The sequence below is a fragment of the Podarcis tiliguerta genome (genome assembly GCF_965153285.1).
Source record: "Podarcis tiliguerta genome assembly, chromosome: 3".
Taxonomy (NCBI): domain Eukaryota; kingdom Metazoa; phylum Chordata; class Lepidosauria; order Squamata; family Lacertidae; genus Podarcis; species Podarcis tiliguerta.
Genome location: NC_139536.1, coordinates 74847493 through 74868767, shown reverse-complemented (window position 1 = coordinate 74868767; position 21275 = coordinate 74847493). Strand labels below are relative to the sequence as shown.

General features: G+C 41.8%; 1 protein-coding gene across 2 annotated transcripts in view; it reads left to right on the top strand.

The window, feature by feature from the left end:
- Positions 1 to 2718: 2718 nt before the first annotated feature.
- The window catches only part of FUT9 (fucosyltransferase 9), a 47410-nt gene continuing 28853 nt past the window's right edge, over positions 2719 to 21275 (top strand). The window contains exon 1 of one of the 2 annotated variants that reach the window (XM_083433573.1): positions 2719 to 3364. In XM_083433573.1, the coding sequence (XP_083289699.1) occupies positions 3223 to 3364 (142 nt within the window). In that variant the 5' untranslated portion in view covers positions 2719 to 3222. Of the gene's footprint in view, positions 3365 to 3458; positions 4192 to 21275 lie in introns of those variants that run through there. The other variant, XM_083433574.1, reaches the window with a different exon arrangement.

Below are 21275 nucleotides of genomic sequence, written 5' to 3'. Positions count from 1 at the left end.
TTGTTCCTGCTCAGTTGATGCTAGCCAACCATTTCCTTCTACATTGCATTACTGAAAGCAGAGGGGGAAAGGAATGTCCAGGTAAAATGATCCCTTGGTTGGAAGCAGAGCTGTCAACCATAAAATTATACCTTTCTCCCTCCTACTCTCTGGTGCTTTCCTTACATAGAGAGCTTGCAAGAAAATCTATCAATTTTCACACATTTGCTGCCTGCGTGCCCTTCCAAATCTCTGAATTGGTCTCAAATGGGTTTCTGAACAGCCCAATTTGGCTTGGATGACTCCTGAATCTTTCTGAGGCAGCTTGCTTCAGTTCTTGGATTCACCTAGACTGAATACACACCTCTGGCACATATCACACGCAGAGGCCATTGAAAAGAGGCATTATACTATTGGCTCATGTTCAGGTAATTCCTATATCCTCTTTCACCTTCTGCTTCTGTGCCAGCATTTAGCCATTTAGTGATGGCATTTATGCCATGCTCTGCAAAGATCAGCTGCAGAGCAGAGTGGATGAGCTGCTCCCTGCAGTCTATGTCCATATGTTCTTCTTGTCTCCTCAATTTCCCCCCACGTTTTTGCATTTGACCCCTTCTTGTTGTAACACTGTAGAATCTAAGAGGAGCTATGGTAGGCCAGTCCAGATGTTCATCTGGCCTAGTAAGTTGTTTTATATTGTTTTTAGTATTGTGTTAATGTGTAACACATCCTGGGACCTGAGGGAGAGGAGCAGAAATCAATCATCATCATCATAGTATTCAGTTTCCAGCTGAATACTGGTAGGGTGTTGTTACGGTAAAATCTGGGTGCGAGGCTGCTCTGCCACCCAGCTCGTCGGACTAAGTCCGCGGGTCCCTGCGGAGGAAAATGAGCTCAGCCGGAGACAGGAGCAAACTGATTTTAGTCCTTTTTAGTCCAGTTTATATGAGTAATTGAAGTAGGAAACAAACTGGATACATTGTAGCAAGATTTTACACTTTTATGAGTTCACAAGTTTCAGTTCCATTGTTCTCCAAGCGGGGAGCGGTCAGCAGCTTGTCAAGAGGTTAAATAAGGTGTGCAGGAGCTCGCTGAGCTAGCTCTGCAAAGACGAATGCATGGTTCTGATTGGGTAGAATGCACCCATTCAAGAGATACAAAATGTCTGTATACATGGTCTACTAATGGAAACAATACAGCAGGTATAGCGAAAGGGGGACATAAGGCGGTTTGGGCTTATTTTCGCCCGGTCTATGTATTCTAGCGAATGGACGTAGGGAAAGGAGAAAGGCACTTTTATTTATGGGGTTCGGAGTTAAGTGTGGTGCTTGTGTAACAGTGTGGGGGCTGAGGGGTCCATATGGGGCTGGGTGCCCTAGAGGTCATCACCTCAGACCCTCTGGTGACCGGCGGAAGGGGTGAAGAATACATGCCCCCCCCTTCCGTATCAGTGTGAAAACAGCAATGCTACCCACAATCATGTCTAAGCATATGGTATTTTGAAATATACCTTCTACTGTGTCCTGTCTTTATTTTGTTGTTATTAGCAAATATATCAATTTTATTTTTTTGTGCCATTTCGATTTCGATTTGTTTTTAAAATCTGTGCTCCAAAGCACTTTGCAGTGCCACTCAGTTCTGTCTCATTGCTGCTGTGTGTCTTACCTAGTCCTTAATTAGGATGAGGCAGAACCCCAGAACCTGAGTGGAGCAGAGAGTTCAAGAAGTGCCACAGAGGAAACAAAGCAGATACTTTCCTCCCAGATATCATTCACTCTGTGCATCATAGGTGGTTCTTTTCAGCCAATTAGAGCAGCGAGAAATCAGTGTGGATTACAGTTTCCTATACGTATGAGCTGTAGGCATTCAGTGTTCAGAATTACACTTGGTTGAAAAAGTATGGCTTAGGTAGCTGCTGACAGTCCAGTATCTGTTGTTGGCACCTGCTTGCCTAATTTCCATATATTTACGTCCCCCCTTGGGCCTTGCACGTCAAAATACGTTTTGATAGGCTTAAACGTAAATTTACTTGATGGCACTATTTGTTAGTTTTAACAAATCCCTTGAGATGTCCTGTGCATTCCTGCAAAGCTCTGCGTCGCAAACTTCTTCCTGATCCCAGTGTAAGGCTGTTTCTATTTTCAGAAGCTCTCCTTCCTGCGTCTCTTTGGCTGGCTAGAATCAAGTGCTCAGAACAGAGCATCCTTTCTGTATCCCGAACTCCTTTCTTCCTTCCCAGCTAGACAAGAAAACAAATACTGAGAGCAGCACGTGCGCAAGCGTCGGGTGCTGCTGCTGGATCTGCCTTTACGCTCGGCTGCCCAGCTCGGACGTGCGCCCCCCGCCGTGTTTGGATGATACCTTTATTTGCAAAGGCGAAGAGGCAGATCCAGCCTACCCACCCCCACATCCCTCTCCGATCTGAAACGGACATGTCTTTGGCCATCCGCTTTCCTCGCCTCCTCATTGTTGCACGCGCGTTACGTTGTTGCCAACAAAGGCGATGTGGCAAAACCACACACAAGGGGGACAAATGATCATAGCAGCGAGGAAGGAAAAGCCCGTCTTGCGATGTGTCACACATCCATGAGGGATGCTTCTGCCTGGCTTTTGCATAACCCTGATTTGCCTGCCTCTTTTTCTCCTCCTTTTCTGAAGGAGGCAGCGCTGGAGAACCGGGGGGCGCCGAGCGCGAGGGGAGAGCCGAGACCGAGCGGCGAGGGGGCGGCCGGAGGCTCTCGCTGCCCTTCTCCCACAGAACGACCTTCCCCGCGGAAGGAGCTGCTGTGGGTGCGCGGCGCCAAGAGGGGGCCGCGAGAAACCGAGGGGGTGGAGGCCCCTCACAAAAGGAGACCCCTCGCGCTCCGTCAGCCTCGGCTCTCCTTCTCGCCCACCCCAGCCCGGCCGAGCGGCTCCGACTTCCTCGGCGAGCGGGTCGAAACCGCGAGGCTTTGCTGCAGGGGGGTGAGGGGTGGGAGGCGAAGCGGGAAGACCGCGGCGACACCAGCCGGCGTCTTCCACAGCAGCAGCAGCAGCAGCAGCAGCGACCCCGCGCGCGCCTCACATCGCCACCAGCAGCCCAGCCACCCTCTCTCTCTCCCCCCCCCCACCTCGCTCGGTCGCGCGCCAGCCGGTCGCGCGCGTGCGCGAGCCCCAGGCTGAGTCCTTTCTCTCTCCGTGTCTCCCTCTCCTGCTTCTCTCTCTCTTTCTCCGAGCCTCCTCCATCCAGCACCGGCGCCGAGGATGGGCAGCGAGAGCGCGCGCAGGAGCAGCCCCGGCTCGGCCGCTCCCCCCTGCGCCCGCTCTTGCTCGTGCTGCTCCTCTTGCCCCGCTGCCCCCAGGGCGGCGCCTCGGCTGCGCTCCCGCCTTTTCCCACCGAGGACGGGTGAGTGAAGGAGTGGCTCCTCCCTCGGAGCACCTGCTCTAGCCGGCGAAGGGGGTGGCGGCGGGGGGCGGGCGAGGGGTGAATTTTGGCGCGCTCTCGGTCTTCGGGGCAAGTGGCGGGCGGGCGGCTGCCTGAGGGGGACAAGTCAGTCAGTCAGTCAGTCAGTCAGCGGCATTCCTGCCCCGCAGGGAAAGGGAGCAGGCTCGCCTTTGGGCAGCCCCTCAATAGCTGAGGAGACCGTCTGAGGGAAGGAGAGCGAGAAAGGGAGCCTGTTCTTGGGACGAGGATAGAAACAACAGCTTCCGAATCTCGGGTCCAGCGCCCCAGAACCCTCCAGCGTGGTTTTTGAATAGCACGTGTCCCTCTTGGCCTCTGGGGTCACTGGGCACCCAGGAGGCATTTCCCTTCTTCCTCTCGCTCATCCTTTTTTTACCCATTTTGAGTCCTCAGCCCAGCCGAAGAGACCTTTCTCTGAGAGCTGCTCCTTTCAGAGCAGCTATTAACTTTTCCTGGTTTTTTTGGTGGTTGTTTCAAAAGAGAGAAGTGGGTGAAGAGGAGCTGTGGAGGTTTCCCCCCTCGACAGTCCCTTCGTGCCCTTGCAGGCTTCTCTCCTTTCCCTCCTCCTCCTCCTGCTCCTTGCCGTACAATGAAGTCTTTAAAAGAGATTCCTGCTTGCCCGCTAGTTGGCTGGGCTCGCGCCAGGACTTCTCCACGGGAGCGCTGGACCATTCCTCGCGACTGAGCAAAGAATGCCATCTATGCAGAAGAAGAGGGCACCCTGCACACCTGGCTCCCCAGGGCTGCGGTGATGTGATTGGGGGCCATAGGTAAGCCGTTAGGATGCTCTCAGGGCGAAGGCAGGAAGGAGACGCCAAGAATGAATGGCCAGAGCACCCCACCCCTCTTCTTAGGTCTCCTTCCAGATGGGAGAATGGGGATGTTGCATTACTGAAATGCCTTTTTCCTCTTCCCCCTCCCTTTATATCGCTGTAGGCTGTGTAGTATTTTCAGACTATTTTCAGTATTTCAGTAGTGCTCTGTGGAAGGGTTGTTATGACAGCAGTTTCTCTTTCCACTCACCCCCCCCCCCCACACCCCATCATTACTTTATAGACAGCATCGCTGGCTACATTAGAAACATAGGTTTTTGAGCCTGTTGCTGAAGTAACTCTGCAATCTTGTAATATTGGAAATATGAGCACACACACACATACACCTGAGTCAGTGTTTATTGTAATAATGGTTCTGCTGAACTGAAGAAATTGGAACACGTAGTAGTAACCCTACTATAATTCCTATTTGGGTTTTCGGTTTTCAGTGCATGTGTGTCTGTCAAATATGACAAAGGGACTTTTCTTCATTTATACTGCAGCAGCATAGATTTTGGATTATAGGACGGAAATGCTTTAAAAGCACACACATACCACATTCACACACAGTAAGTTTCACAGGCACAGTGAAATGTCTTTTTGAATACTGGTATCTACCTAGAAACCAAGGTTGTAGCACTTGCTTTGTGAACCTGAGCTTGATTTGTGAGCATTGGCAGTAACTTTTGAGAGCTCCTGGATTGCTGAAAACTAGGTAGTAATTGCTAATAGTTGAAACGTTGTTGGTAGTTCAAAAATATCAGTTCCATGGGTTTATATGGCAATGAGTCAGTCTGTCATTACTAGTAATGGTTATGTCATGGAGGGTTTGCTTTTCTATCACCATATTAAGCTGTAGCTCAAAAGCTATTGCTCTGATTTCTCTTCCCCAAAAAATTATTTTCAGAAAAAATATAGCATTTGTATATATATGCATACAATGGTGTCACATGTGAAAAAAGAGAGAAGAGGTTCCTTGTTCTCTTTTTTCACACGCGACACCATTGTATGCATATATGTACAAATGCTACATTTGTGGTTCCTTGTTTCATCTTAACCTTCACCTTCCCCCGCCCTTTTAAGGTAAGCATTATTTCATTAGCCACATGTGAAGGGTTGTAACTTAAACATAGAATTCTACCTCCCCCTCGTTTTAAAGGCTTTTGCATTTGTACTACTTCAGCCTAGACCTATGAGAAGTTTGCCTCCATATATTTAGAAACCTTTGTACTATGGAGAATAGGAAAGGACTACAGTACAATAAAATAACTAGAGGAAGAAATAAAATGGAAAATGCAACACAGTGCCTTTGTTTGCAAAAATAAAATAAAATAAGTGTCTAATATGTTCACCATAATATAGGGAATGAAAAATTAAGTAGAATAATTGCTATGTACTAGTAATAAAGGGAATAAAATAAGAAATAATTGCATCTATAGACAAAGAAGAATTCTGCAGACTTGCCTTAGTACAAACACTGGTTAGATAAAGTAATTTATTAAGAAATTGGAATTAATTGGAACATTTGTTATTGGATTGTACATTACATTAAAGCAAATATCAGCTGGATCTTTTATCCCTTAAACTGAACCAACATCATGAACAGGCACCATGATCCATGTAGCAGCAGTTGCTTCAGATACCTTACAGTTTGACATAAGCCTGTTGCTTCTGGTTCAATAAAACTCTGATGACGGTGTTAGTCAGGAAAACTCCAGACACTGAACCCAATCTAGGGATCCTCTGTGTGTGACAGGTGGCTGCATGCCTGCATGCTGTTGTGCACGAGGGCTCTCTATTTGCACCCACCATACAGATAGCTAGCTCCATTGGTGTGAGACTAAGGCAGGACTAGGAGAAACAATTTTAATTCATTGATCCCACTTCTTCAAGCAAATGCCAGCCAACCTACTGTTAAGAGATTAATATACGCAGGCTTAATTCTGCAAAGATCACATATGACGAAACAGCCTTGGATGCTGAATAGAAAGGTTTAGCCCCCATCCACAAGCACATTTTAGGTATATGAGATGCACTCATTATGGTGACCTGCACCCAGATTGGTTTTGCCAATCAGCATGAAATTCTAGTATCCCATCTACACCTGGGGAATATCTGCACCAGAATAATCACTGACGGGGTGAAGGTGAATTTTAGCATAGACTGAGTTTAGGATAATACTTCAACACAGGTATATGGAAGATACTTGGGGCTTATTGACTTTTAAGAAGGATTGGGCTGGCAACTCGTACTTCTCTGTGTGTTCTTTATTTATATACCTTGGATTTTGATTTATTAAAACAAAATGTCAAAGTTCAACAGTATATGCTTATCTCGCTTTGTCTTTGTAACAGCTCTGTCAAGGTAAGAAGTTAAGTCGTCCAAGGCCAATGGTTAAGCATTATGGCTGAGTGGATGGCTGAAGTAGTGGGGGGGGGTGTTCAATTATCTCACTGGTTTCTAAATGTGTATGACTAAATTGGTTAATTTTACCTGCAAGAGTGGGGGGGAAAGGAAGAAATATGCTGGATAAAAGAGCTTTCCACTCCTAATGCTCTTAAATGATAGTTTCATATATCTGAAATATATGAATTATATTATTTCATGAAATAATATTTTAAGTACAGGAGGTTATATAGCAAAATGTAAATTTAAAATAATACTATAAGAATTTACTGTGTTTTAAAAAACTAGAATGCAGCTGAGTCCAGATGTTGATTTGGGGGGTGCGTTTTGGAAAATGCTACTGAATTCTAATCGGTGATTCTGTGTTAATCATATGCAATCAGTTGGTTGGAACAACTGAAGAAGATATTATATTGGAAACATTATTGAAAACATTAAAATGGTGTGATACAGGTAAAGATATAAACTTCTGTAATGAATTAGAGAGCAGTGGCTGAAATTCTTTACTGAAAAAGAGGCAATAGAAAGAAAAAGTCCTTTTGAGGTTCCATGGGCATGAAAAGTATTAATGTGATAACCAGAACAGACAACAATAAAGAATATAATGAAAATAATAATACTGTAATACTATATAATATTTATAACTTTCAAGTGTTTAAGGCTCTTCACAGGCTTTGTTTCAGCAACCCTTATCTCTAGAATGGTTGCAGTTAATACAAGTTCTTGTTAAAGATTACATGAATTTTCACAAATTATTTGACTGTGGGGGTTTTTTCCCCCTTTCTGTGTTTTTTCTCTCTGTACCCAGAGAGAACATGCATATATATATTTTCTACTTAAATCATAAACCTTAAACATTTATATCACATTAAGCATCTCTTTCAAAATAACCAATTTCAAATGACTCGGGATTTAATAAAATGGGTGACAGCCAACATTGTGCCTAATACAATGGGATTTTCCCTTCCTCTCTTCTGCCCCCCTGCACACTCCCCAAATCTGCTTGGTAGTGTTTGTGGGACCCCCTGGGGGAGACATGAGGGATTACAGGGAGGGGAAAGTGTAGGGGAAGTCATCTTGCACAATTCATTACACAATCAGGTGGACATCACTTACTTATAATGGAACTGGGTTGGGGTTTTGTGGCCAATGATGTCCCTGTATATGCAAAGTGCATATGAGAGGCATTGATTCAACCTGTTAAATAAGGGAGACTTTGTAAGCTAGGACACTGAATCCCCCATGTTTCAGGACAGAAATTATGGGATATAGCAGTGGTGTCCAAACTTTTTTCAAAGAGGGCCAGATTTGATGAAGTGAAAAGTGAAGGTAGGATTGAAGTTGTTGAGCTTTTTTTAGGATTGAAGTTGTTGAACTTCTTGTAGGGTTGGAGTTGTTGAGCTTCTTTTAGCAGAAATTGCTGAAGTTTTTAGGATTTTACCCCAGGAAATAAGCTACCAAAGAGGCCAGATTAAACCAACCGGCAGGCCAGATTAGGCCCCCAAAATAGACTTTGGACATGCCTGGGATATGAAGACCCTCCATGGTCATGTGTTAAGAGTGCTTGGGAGTTCCATCTCTTTTCTTTGTGTGCTTAAGGAAGAAATGCAGATATAATGCTCTGGGGCATGGTCTCCCCCTCCCTGCTCAGTTCATTATCCCAAGCCTACATTTTCCATAAAGGTTACACCCTTCCTTTCCCCCTAAATGTAAAACCGCAGAGCAGTTGAGAAATCCTATAACACTTGAAAACACTCTTACAACTGTACAATAAAAACTGCAACTAAAATAATAAAACTAAACAAATAAAGCAGTGGAATAAAACTGGAAAATTCACCTATGATTCAGAAGAACAGATTCCTTCATATAACATAATCCTGCAAATAGCTTGGAGCATGATGTCTGGTCCTTGCTTGGTAGCACTGACCATCGAGTGCTGGATTTGATGCAGCAGGAGGGGTGAGCAGGATGACATTGTCCCTTTCTATGAAATTATCATCTTCGGGTCTTTCAGTGGTACTGAAACGCGGTTTGATGTAGATGCATTTCTTGTGACTTTGCAGATTCCTGTCTGTGCAGTGTCTATTGTGTTCATGTAGAGTAGTTTCTGTCACTAATGCCATTGGGCAGGCACCTTCAGTGTACTCCTTTCAACACTTGCTAAAAATGTTTATGTTTTGGCAAGCCTATACAAACATGTAGATTGTGGACATGTGTTTTAATCTGGTTTTTAGTTTATTGCTGATTTTAATTATTTTGAGTGTTTTACATAGTTGGATTTTTTTGCTGTTAATTCTGTTATTTTATTCTATTTGTAAACTGTTTTGGGGTTTTACTACAATCACTTTGTATATAAAACTTGCTAAATAAATAAATAAATCCATAGCCGAGACCCACTTCCCAGGGTTCTAGGCATGGTGTAGCCCTGTGCTATCATAATTGAGCTGTTTTGCTTTGCTGGACTTATATACTCCTGGTATTTTGTCAGGATTATTTGATTAGTTATTTGGAATCCTCTTTTCTCATGTAAACAAGAACGCAAAGTGTTGAGAGCTGATGATGGAGACATTCACATTGGTGTCATATTGGTTTCAGTGGGAGTGTTTTAATTTAGCCCAAATTTGCTGTTGGTTTGTCACATTACATTGTAATTGAGGAGAGTATAAGATCAAAAAGGTTTGGCATCTCCCTTGCCACTACTCCCCAACTCCAGCCATTTTTGTTTCTTATTCTGGCAATGTACTATAAGCAATTACAGTGGCATTGCATAAAGCCTGCACAATGACAATGTTATGACAGTATTAATCGACTACATCATGCACAGACATAAGGGATCTAGTAGCAATATTATCCATGTCCATTAGGAATTACTCATGAATACTATTGTCCTTGACTTATGCTTGATGATTTAATAACGCCATCCTGCAACACCTTCATTCTAAACAAACTTTTTTGAAAGTAAGTTGCCCTGAAATCACTGTGGATTATTTCAGCTGATTGTTAAATAAATGGATAATCTTACTACAGTGAGTAAATGAAGACACTATTGCAGCATTTTAAAATTATTATTATTGCATAGGCTAAGTAAGATGATGAGGCACATCATGAATTGCATGAATTCAAAGAGGTTTTGGTGGAAATCATAAATTTGGTATGTACTCTTACCAAGGTCAGGGACGCAGGTGGCACTGTGGTCTAAACCACTGAGTCTCTTGGGCTTGCTGATCAGAAGGTCGGTGGTTCGAATCCCCATGACGGGGTGAGCTCCCGTTGCTCGGCCTCAGATCCTGCCAACCTAGCAGTTTGAAAGCATGCCAAAAAGTGCAAGTAGATAAATTGGCACCGCTCTGGTGGGAAGGTAAATGACGTTTCTGTGCACTGCTCTGGTCTCGGTGTATCGTTGCACCAGAAGCGGCTTAGTCATGCTGGCCACATGACCCGGAAAAACTGGCTGCGGACAAACGCCGGCTCCCTTGGCCTGTAAAGCGAGATGAGTGCCGCAACCCCAGAGTTGTCTGCGACTGGACTTAACTGTCAGGGGTCCTTTACCTTTACTTTTACCTTACCAAGGTCAATATACTTTTGCTGTTTCCATTGCTTCTCCTTTTTTCCTCTTTGTATTTTTTTCCATTTTGAATGTACTTTTACATAACCAGTTTTCACAGAGAATGATGAAATAAAAAATCAGTTCTTTGAAGCATGCATTGATAAGTTAAATAATTCAAAACCTGCATTTTGAGAGTTCTAAAATAGAATGTAACAAGTGGCACCTGCAACAAAAACTTACACTGTGTGAATTCTTGTGCAAGGTTATGTGCAAGTGTGGCAGAACAACACTAGTGTTTCTTCCCTTATTTTCCCTAAAGACTACCACCCAAGTTGCAAGTGAGGTCTACTTCACATACTGCTGAGCAGCCTTAGAGTAATTCATGTGGGTGTCATGAAAGCATTGATGCCTCCCTTAAGATAGCTTCTGTGTCTATACCTTCTGCATGGCAGACAGAAATTCAACAAGTGCACTGATGGGGACATGCTCATCTGTGAATTCTGCCTGTTCAGCTGTTAAAGTCATGGGGAATAAAATATGGCAGCCCTGCAGACTGATGTAATGTTATGAGAATAAATGTACCAGTTATGCAGTGACAGTTTTATTATATAGGCATTAATTGGCTGTGTTCAGATATTCATTTCGATTTCATCTGCAGCCTGTGAACTAGTGCCATGGCTCCACACTCCTCCCTCCCCTCCTCTACTAGTACATCAGCTTCAGGATAGAGATCAGTGCTTACATTAACCCCAAATTCTTCATTGCATCCAAACTTAGGAACTCTAGCTTAATGTTGATTAACAAACCCGTGTAATAAACTAGGATCTGATTAGGGCTTATTATTCTGCCATGTTACCCAACATTAAACCAGACTTCTTATGGAAATGTAATGGCAAGTTAGGAACAACTTTTGCAAACTGAGTTTTCTAATGTTTACAGATTCATTTCCAGTCCTTTCTAGCAACTTTTCCCAGAATTAGAATAAGTAAAGGTGCCACTTGCTTTAATAATGAACTCAGGCAGTGAGTGTCAACAGGATTGTAACCCAAATGGGGAAACAAGGGGAAGGTACCAGCTCCACCAGTGCAACCAATTTGTCCAAATTCCAAAGCAAATGAGCACTATTTTGCCCAGAACTTTAAGAGACTTTTGAAGACTCAACAGTGCTTTGAATGGAGGTTCTGGAGGCTACCTGATACCATTGTGAGATCAGGTGATCAGTGGGTGGGTGAATTCAGCCACCTGACAGTCTTGGACTTCAAGGGGTGGGGAAGATAATAATGTGACCTACTTGCCAAGTCCAGTTCCTTACCCCAGTCGTATAGTATCCTGGATGAATTCATGGCTGGCTAGCAGAAATCCTGAACAGGAGCATTCTTGTTATGAGGGGGAAACTACTACAACGTGTAGTTTCAAGACCTACCTATGCTAGATCCGGAGTCTCCAAGGATTAAACCCTCATCCCATATGGTCCTGGCCACCAGAAGCCAGTTCTAATAAATATGTCTTGAACTGCTTCTGGAGGATGGCCAGGCAACTCTGGCAAGATGCCTACTTAGATGTGTTAAGGATTTTCTACTGTCTCAGAAAAAGTAGCTGAACCTAGGTTAGAATACGCAGATAAAAGCAAGTTAAAATTTCAACGAGACAAGACAAGAAAATAATCAAATAAAAAAATACATCAAAAGAACATGCCAATATAGTACAATCACAAAAGCAGCAGCAGCAAACTCCTCCCTCCCCTAATTTAAAACACTCACAGAAGTAGTTGGGTAGAAAAGGTTTTCACTTGCTGTTGACTAGTACTACATAAGGATGCCAAGGTTCAACTAAGGAATGACAAATCTGTGAATTTTGGTTTCTCTCACATTGTTATATTTCCAATCTTAGGTCCGCTTCTCCACATTCCCACATCATTGTGATGTTTTAAAAAAAGAAGTTCTCATTAAAATTCACCAGCATTTTAATGCAAATTTCTCCTGATACACATTTTTTTAAACATTGCTTGTTCAGAAAGAAGCGTGAATTTCAAAGCATAGCTGCATTTCAGTTTGTGTATTTTTTCATATTAATTAAAGAGTTTTGCACTGAAATGTGAACCGGACCAAATTTCTTCCTTATGCTGGTTCAACCCAAAAAGATTAAAGATTTGTCAGTGCAATTCAAGTTCATGGAGCAACCACCTTCTGTCCCTTTTCCCTGTCCCCATGGACCCAGAAACTTACTGGTGATAGTGTTGGAGGCAGCAGCAAATACCGACAGAGCATATTCTCATGCCAGGGATGGGACTGAGACCATCCTATTGGCACAATTTATGCCAGAAATAATGCCCTCTGAAAAAAGCAGCATCCCCACCCACACCAGGTTTATGAGATTAGTGGCTCCAGTCCATCCCCAGCTGGAGATGACACCTCTAAGACCACCTTCTGTCTTTCCTGTTGCCATAGGTAAATTGCTATGCCTTAGGGGAATAGGAATGGTAGTTTGGGAGCAAGTAGAATCTTGGGTACCATTCTCAGCTTGGTATGACTCACAAGGCTGTGAATACTCACAATATTCCTAATATGAGAGTTGTCTAGCTACGTGTCCCTTGGGCACAAGGTATTATCCAAAAGCAGAGTTATATCATATAAGTTCTTTACTTGAAACATGATATACACTCTAGTATTCTCCAGCAGGTGAAGAAGACACAAATCAGAGAGTACAAGTTATGCTTTTTCTCCCCTACAGCACAATAAAGAGAATTTTGGTGGGCATTGTATGTTCTTTCCAGCTTTCTAGAGCATTCCTTCCCTCATTAGTGTTTTTAAGTGCTGTTGAAAACATGCGAGTGAAGCTAGAGTTTTGCCTTCATCACCTTGAGCTTCAGGAATTGAGACAGTTAAGGATAAGATAATTGGAGTAACTTTTTGCTCAGTTACAATTTTTGAACACATATCTGTATACTTTGATTCTTTAAAATGCTATTGAATGTTTTCAGTATAGGCATTAGCAACACAAATATAATAGTGTGATCTTCAATATTTGAATCAGGAAATTGCAATCTCTTAAATACTTATTAACATATTCACACACAATTAGCAGTTGTTGGGGTTTTTTTAATATATATATATATATATATGCTTTCGTAGATTTTCACGGGTACAGGAATGCAGGTTTTGGTGTCCTCGGGTGTCTTCCCGTGTAAAAGTTGGGGTGTCTAGGCGACGTTTCGACGAGGTCTCACTCGTCATCTTCAGGCTGGTGCTTTCGGCTTCTTGTTACTGGAACAGAGCAGGATCTCAGTGTTTGAGTTCCTATAAATACTGTTGAGGAGGTGTGGTGTATAGCCTCCAATGTTCTGGGCAGAGAGGAGGTTCCCAGGCTAGTGTGCCTTTTCTTCTTTTGTTCCTTAATTACTTGAGGGATATCTTGAGTGATTTCTTGAGTGATTTCCTGAATCCCACTTAGGTGGGTCATTAGGTGTGGATTAGTTGCTAAAGCCTTCGTGTCTTGAACTCTTGAACTTTGTGAAGAGTTTTTCTGAGAAGATGGCTGTACTGCACTTGGTTGTGCTCTGGCTTGGCTTCGTGTATAGGGGCGAGCTGTGGTTTTGTGGCCTGTGCCAGCCAGATCTGTGTAGGGATTGCAGGGGGGTGCAGCATCCGGACAACACATGAAAGAAACAGGACACGAAATTAATTTTGCAGATTCCAAATTGCTCTTTAACATGGAACATCACCACAAGAGAATAATCATGGAAGCCATCGAGATAGAGAAACACCCTCACAACATGAACAAGCGTGACGACACATCCCGCTTGCCAGACATCTGGAAATTAGCCCTCCCCACAAAATCTGACACCAGATCCAGAGGCACACAGAACGCCATCACCAATCAACCACACCAGACCCAAACCCAGACCCTCTCCACAGATAAATTACAGACACCATCCAGTAGCCAAACCAGGGTGGCACCTCCGGATGCTGCACCCCCCTGCAATCCCTACACAGATCTGGCTGGCACAGGCCACAAAACCACAGCTCGCCCCTATACACGAAGCCAAGCCAGAGCACAACCAAGTGCAGTACAGCCATCTTCTCAGAAAAACTCTTCACAAAGTTCAAGAGTTCAAGACACGAAGGCTTTAGCAACTAATCCACACCTAATGACCCACCTAAGTGGGATTCAGGAAATCACTCAAGAAATCACTCAAGATATCCCTCAAGTAATTAAGGAACAAAAGAAGAAAAGGCACACTAGCCTGGGAACCTCCTCTCTGCCCAGAACATTGGAGGCTATACACCACACCTCCTCAACAGTATTTATAGGAACTCAAACACTGAGATCCTGCTCTGTTCCAGTAACAAGAAGCCGAAAGCACCAGCCTGAAGATGACGAGTGAGACCTCGTCGAAACGTCGCCTAGACACCCCAACTTTTACACGGGAAGACACCCGAGGACACCAAAACCTGCATATATATATATATATATATATATATATATATATGAATTGCATTACTTGTTACAGGAAGCCATACAAAATGCAAAACAGGAATTTATACTGATGAAATTGTTGTGATTTATTTTTATAGTAAACGTTCAAAATGTTATGAATGTTGGCAGGCACATGTAAATACTGACAATACTGGGTGAATTTTGTGAATACCCAAATTTAGACATTGACTGCAGCATATGCATATTCAGATAAGAATTAGCAGATTTCCCTATTTATATTCCTCTTTCTTTCTTTCTTTCTTGTTTTGGGGGTTTGTTCTGCTCTTATCTAATTTATTATAGGAAATTCTTAAAATTAATTCCAAAATTGGCACGTGGACTATTGGCCACAGTTTAGTTCACATCATTTTTGGTATTGCACTGTTTAACATTATTCTATACGATAAGAGTATTTTTTGGGGGGGTACGTGTTATATTTTAAGAGCATTATTATTAAGCAGTATAACATATCCATTGCTTGTCATGAACTAATTGGATGCAGAGAGGTGGTGGAAGGAAAGATGGCTTAGAACCCAAGTTGTCTTGGTGGGACAATGATGTGTGGGCAGAGGGAGAAGAGGGAGAAGAATTGGAAGAGGAGGTTTTGGAAGCTGAAGGGGTAACAGGGTTTAGTGAGCTGGGAACGTCTGTGGCAGAGAAGTCCAGAATCAGAGGGAAAAGCTGAAACAGGGTAGGAGGGAAGCCAAGAGGCAAAGATGAGTCAGACTGGTGAAGAGTCACAGGTGTGTCAGGGGATAAAAAAATTCCATGTACTCACCTTCTGCCTTGCCCAAAGCAATTGCCCAGCAGTGGATATGGCAATTTCTATGTTAGATTATCTGCCACCACCCATTCCACGTCATACATGCATGGTAGAATTGCCTTGCTACTGTACTATTCTTCACATGTTTACTCAGTACTATTTGAGAGCCACAACAGCAGCAACAAGTTTGAAAAATATTTTGCTGAGCTCCTGCTTCTCCATCTGCACTACTAGATGCTATCAAGGTAGGAATCTTCGCCAAAGGAATTGATTATTGTTAATGTTCAAACACAATGCTATACCCAACTAAGTCCCTTTAAAATCAATGGCCTTGTTAGTCACAACTAACTTGAGTCCATTGATTTCAATGCATCTACTCTGAGTATGGCTTAGTTGGACACAACCCACAGAGAGTAAGTTACACATTTTACTCTTTTAAACATTGTAACAGTACCCAAAGCCTCAACCCTCTTGTCACTATGTTTGCTAGAGGCTTTGTTCCTCCATAACAGCAAGGAACAGAAACATCACCTGAGGTGTGCATAAATCCAAAAGAAATATCTGGATCAAAATGAAATATCTTGTCAGGTTTACAAAATGAAATATCTTCTCAGGTTTGCACCTCATAAGGTTGTTTTTTCCCATGACCAATATATCATGTACATATTAAACCTTAGAAACCCAAAGTCCCATTTCAATGCTGGCTTTCTCTCATGCTAACCTTCCTATTGCTGAATCACAAGTTAAAAAATAAATGGTTTTAAACATGCTTTTTTGGTCTGGGGAAGCTCTGCCTCTTATCTTCCAGAACCCATCCTATGGGCACGCAGTAGAATGACTTGCTCTCATTTGTAAGTTACTGAGACTGGTTTTTAGGATTTATATCCAGTGTTAGAACTTGTTCAGAAATACTCTTTGTTTTATTTAAATACAGCTAGTATTTCTTTTGCTTTAATAACTATCTTAGAGACCTGAGGTTGAGTACTGAGCCTTTGCTTGGGCAGTCTTGCCCACACTGACTATTCTGCCTCAAGGCACTTAATTACTAAGAGGAAAGCTGATCTCTGGCTGTTCCCTTTGAGATACTATAGGTCTGGATTCTATGTGCTCAGAGTAAAGTATTAAAATACAGGTATCGGTGGCACTACCATCTGTAAGTTACCCCAGGGGCATTTCAGCAGTCCTTAATCCATTGGAAACTGAAGCTCTTTAAGTGGCATATGTGCTTCCCTTCAGTATATCTTTCTGTGGCGTGCCTGGCATTTGACCTTTTCCTCAAACTACTTCATAAACTGTTTAGGATGGTTCTCATTTTATTTGGTCTGATGCAGACTTCTTTATAGCAGAAACATTTTAAATAAATAAATCCCACAGTAGGAGTAAAATCTATTTATTTTAAAAGTAAATAAATTTATAAGACGTTCTCTGAACAGAGAAGAATACACTGCAGATAATTGTTAACACAAAGAAGCATTTAAATCAGTGATAATATGCAGTTTTAATCTCTGTTGAAATCGGAAATTTTCTTGTGTAACAAGCAAAGGCATACCATTAGAAATAGATTATGTATAGCAAATGAAATATAGATTATGTATTTATTATCATGGGCTCTACATTTCACTCTAAGACTAGCAACTCACCTATAGACATTAGGATCCATATAACAGTCCACAAATAGTGTCTGAATTTGGACAGTTTCAGAGAAGCTTTTAATGCAGATATATTGTTTTGAGGGGGACGCAGGTGGCGCTGTGGGTTAAACAAGAGCAACGGGGTGAGCTCCCATTGCTCGGTCCCTGCTTCTGCCAACCTAGCAATTCGAAAGCACGTCAAAGTGCAAGTAGATAAATAGGTACTGCTCCGATGGGAAGGTAAACGGCGTTTCCGTGCGCTGCTCTGGTTTTCCAGAAGCAGCATAGTCATGCTGGCCACATGACCTGGAAGCTTTACGCTGGCTCCCTCGGCCAATAAAGCGAGATGAGCGCCGCAACCCCAGAGTTGGTCATGACTGGACCTAATGGTCAGGAGTCCTTTACCTTTATTATTTTGAGAGCATATATTAGGACCCAGGATCCAGGTGAACATGAGACTAATATCCCTTTGCTCCATTGACTGTTTTGTTTTTTAATAGGGCTATCATGGCTTCTTATGTAGCAATGTGAAGTAGACCCACTTTTGAAAGCACTTTCTAGAAGGGATGTCATCTACTTGGCCACCTCAACCAGCATTTCTACATTGCATTATAATAAAAGGTTCATGATTGAACTAGGGGATGCAATTTTGACTTTTTTGCTTTTAATTTGAAAATGTCACAGTGATATAATTTTCTTTTGCTTTCCTTGAGTGTTTATTGCACTCAGCAATTATGATTTTTCCCCTTGCTGTGCAGCTTTGTAAAATATTTATTTTCCCCTCATAATAATTAATTATACAATTAATGTTTTCCTTGCCCTCTAGAATATGCTGTGCCCATATTATTATTGTGAGGTAAAATTGTAGAGCTTTAAGGGAGCCATGGTCAGAATGTTTGTTGTTCACCGAAGGCATTCCATTAATTCCATCCGTACCACGTATCATCTTGTCATTGTTTTCCTTATTTTGGTAATATTTGGATACCAAAAGTACATGGAGGGACATAGGAAAAGATGTGTATTGTTTGACATGGCTTGCTGTTCTAACTGGGCAGGGCTTTTCCCTCTTTTTACATAGGGGTACTCATTTTCAGCATGTTCTTGTGCAATCACATCTAGTTTGTTGCTAAGCCACTGGCAAAGGTTGGAGGAATGACTGAAATATTCTGTAGTGGCTGGTAAGCATTTAAGCATCCCAATTAAAAATAAATAATTGCAGGGCTCCTTCTCTTTTCTTTTCCAAAATTATTTGATATTGCAAATCTGCAATACTCAGCATTTGTTCTGTGTTTTATGTGAGAGGTGGGGAAATGCAACCAGCCAGAAATTACCAGCCTTTCATGGATCACTTTGGCATATGGAAAGGGCCACCCACCTGTCAATCACAAGGCATCATATAACATCAGGAGATTGTAAATTTTATCTGTGACTTGTATTCAAGTTGCAGCTATAAAGGAAGTATCAGGGCATCAGAAAAATGTGCAGAAACTCAAGAAGCACTGGATTTTACATGCAAAAGAAGAATCATGAGTGCACATTGCAGGACCTGCAGTTTGAACTTTCCCATACCTGGCATCATCAGGCACTGTAAAGGTGGGTGTGGCTCACTAACAATAGCTTGGCAGGCCAATCTCTGAGGTTTGGTGTGGCTGTTAGACCCTTGGGCTGGTTGTGGCCCACTGTTCTGCACACTAACATAATTGAAAAGCAGCAAATGAGTTCCTTTCTGTCATACATATTTTGTGTGTATGTAGCCTGCAGCATATTCACTTGCAGGTTCTAGAATGTGGAAGGTTTTATTTAGACTGTACAGAACAGGATGATGATTAAACCTAAGTGTAGCAAACAACAGAAACCCCTCTGTATGCAATTTCATTAAATCACAAGTAGATGCCTTCTTTCTACGCAACAATAATAAAAGATGCAATATTAAACTGAATTATTCCATAAATAAGTAGATTTGTTGTAAATAACATGCAACTGTGTCTGGCTGTAAGCAGATCCTTAATTCTAATTATATCAAGTTGAATTATTATCGTTGAAGACAGCTAAACCACTGAATTAAAGTTAGGCTTTCATTTAAAAAAACAACACTTTTATGGGCTTGAATCTTGGCATATGAATGCAGCAGAAAAAATATATTAGAAAATTGTTATTAGATTAATGCAGCCTAACATATATTTTAGCAGTGATAATTTAAAAATTGTACTCTTTTAGGTGGCTCTTGCTGCAATACAGCAAAAAACAGTTCTTTCCTAATTTTGCTCTCTAACAGTCTGATGGAGTCCCAGTAACTGGAACTGGGTATGTCTGTAGCCTCAATACCTTGCAAATCTTTAGCATCAACAATCTTATAAAAACCTCAATGACTTTTTGCACGTCTCTTTTCAAATTTTTGGCTATAAAGTGATTAAGAAATTCTCCTTTGTGTAATATCTTCTAAACTATTATTAGAAGATAAGGAAATGTCAGATCTCCATTGTGAAGTTCTTACTTTCCAATTGTCTAATATTTAAACTTTCTTTTCAATAGCTTTAAAGGGTCAGTGGTGGTGGAGAATGTAACTGATCACCCTTGATTTCACCTTTGGAAATCTGAGGCACATTTAGTTGCATTCAGTTTTGTTCCATTTTCTTCTCCCGTTTGTCAATAGGTAAAACTTTTCAAGTTCCCAGGAAAACAGTACCTCCTTATGAACAGATGCCCTAGACAAGCTTTCTTTTGTGTGAATATGTTTCATTCAGTAAAAAGGGTGGTATAATGAACATGTCAGCTTAATTTTCAGTAAAAATGCTGGATTTCCTTTTGCTGAAATGAGAGGAGCAATCACAGGAGTTATGAAAGGACAACTCTATTCATGAGCACTGGAAGTTTGATAACATGAAGTGCAATAGCGGGAAATGGTCAGGCTTTGAAGCAAAGGACAAAACTACTTTGAGTAAAGCAACTGAGCACTATGGAAGTTCCACTGAACAAGGAAGAAACGTATAGACATTAAATTCTGTACAATGGAGCACAACGCTTTGTCCAAAACATTGGTGGCTGAAATTAATACATCTTTTCTAGCTCTGCAGCAATACCAAAATGACATCACCACAAACTCCATATAATACAAGGGAGGCACATATTTTTTTTAAAAAAAACTAAATGTAATGGTATGACATCTAATATTTTGTTGGTTTTGTGGGGTGAATAAATATAATGATGAGGAATAATATACATTGCAGAACATTTCCCTATGATGTGCTAAGTTTCATGGACTTTTCTACATTAAACTAAAAGAGAAAGTAAAACAATATCACTGGCATAAGGAGGGGGAAATAATTTGTGCTAAGGACTCATTAGCACCCTAAAGCTATAGTATAATTTATTTACAAATAAAGGTGTACATGATAAGTCCCTGTCACCCAGTAGCTCTGTGTTCTCTGAGTCAGCACTTAGTGCTGAACCATATAGAGACTGCAGATTAAAGTCGAAGTCACCATTGACCCTTTTTGTTCTCAGGTATCCATATATGTTTATTTTAGGGGAGGTTATGTGATTTGAGCTCATCTTTTAGTAGAAAAATGGCAAAAATTGAAAGGATTAAGTATATTTCTCCCATGTAGTGTCCTTTACAATCAAACTCGATGTGTGGGACAGTTGTGTCTCATTTTTGTATGAGTTTGCCTTATTAATGTAGTATAAAACAAGGATTTTGGGTCTAGTTGCTGCACAATCAAAGGTGTTAACAATGAAAGAAACAAAATCCAGCCTTCCTCCGTCTTGCCTAGCTAAGTTGTGCTCTTTTAAGTCATATTTTCCCCAGCCTACCTTCAATACTGGAAGTGAGCCAGGCAGGGAGAAAATGCCATAAATCTACACAGCACAGCAAGGTGTGGTGAAAAAAGGAGCAAATTTAACTCTGTTTTCTCACATGCTCATTTTGCGGTATATAGACGACCCCTATCCCTGCTTTATAAATTAACAATACAAGTACGTGTTTTAAGATTCATGTTAATTTGCTCTGCACATCTAGTTTGCAGAGTCTGAAGATCCATTTTGCAACACAGAAATCTCTATGTGTTTAATGACTGCCCACACAGTGGCCTGTAATTCATATACTCCAATGGCCTGCATACCACACATACAGCTGACACGAACAGAACATTTGCAAAAGGCTTATGCTTCTAGTTACCTTCAGTTAATTTGGCTGGAGTGTTGTTTTCCTGAGATCAAA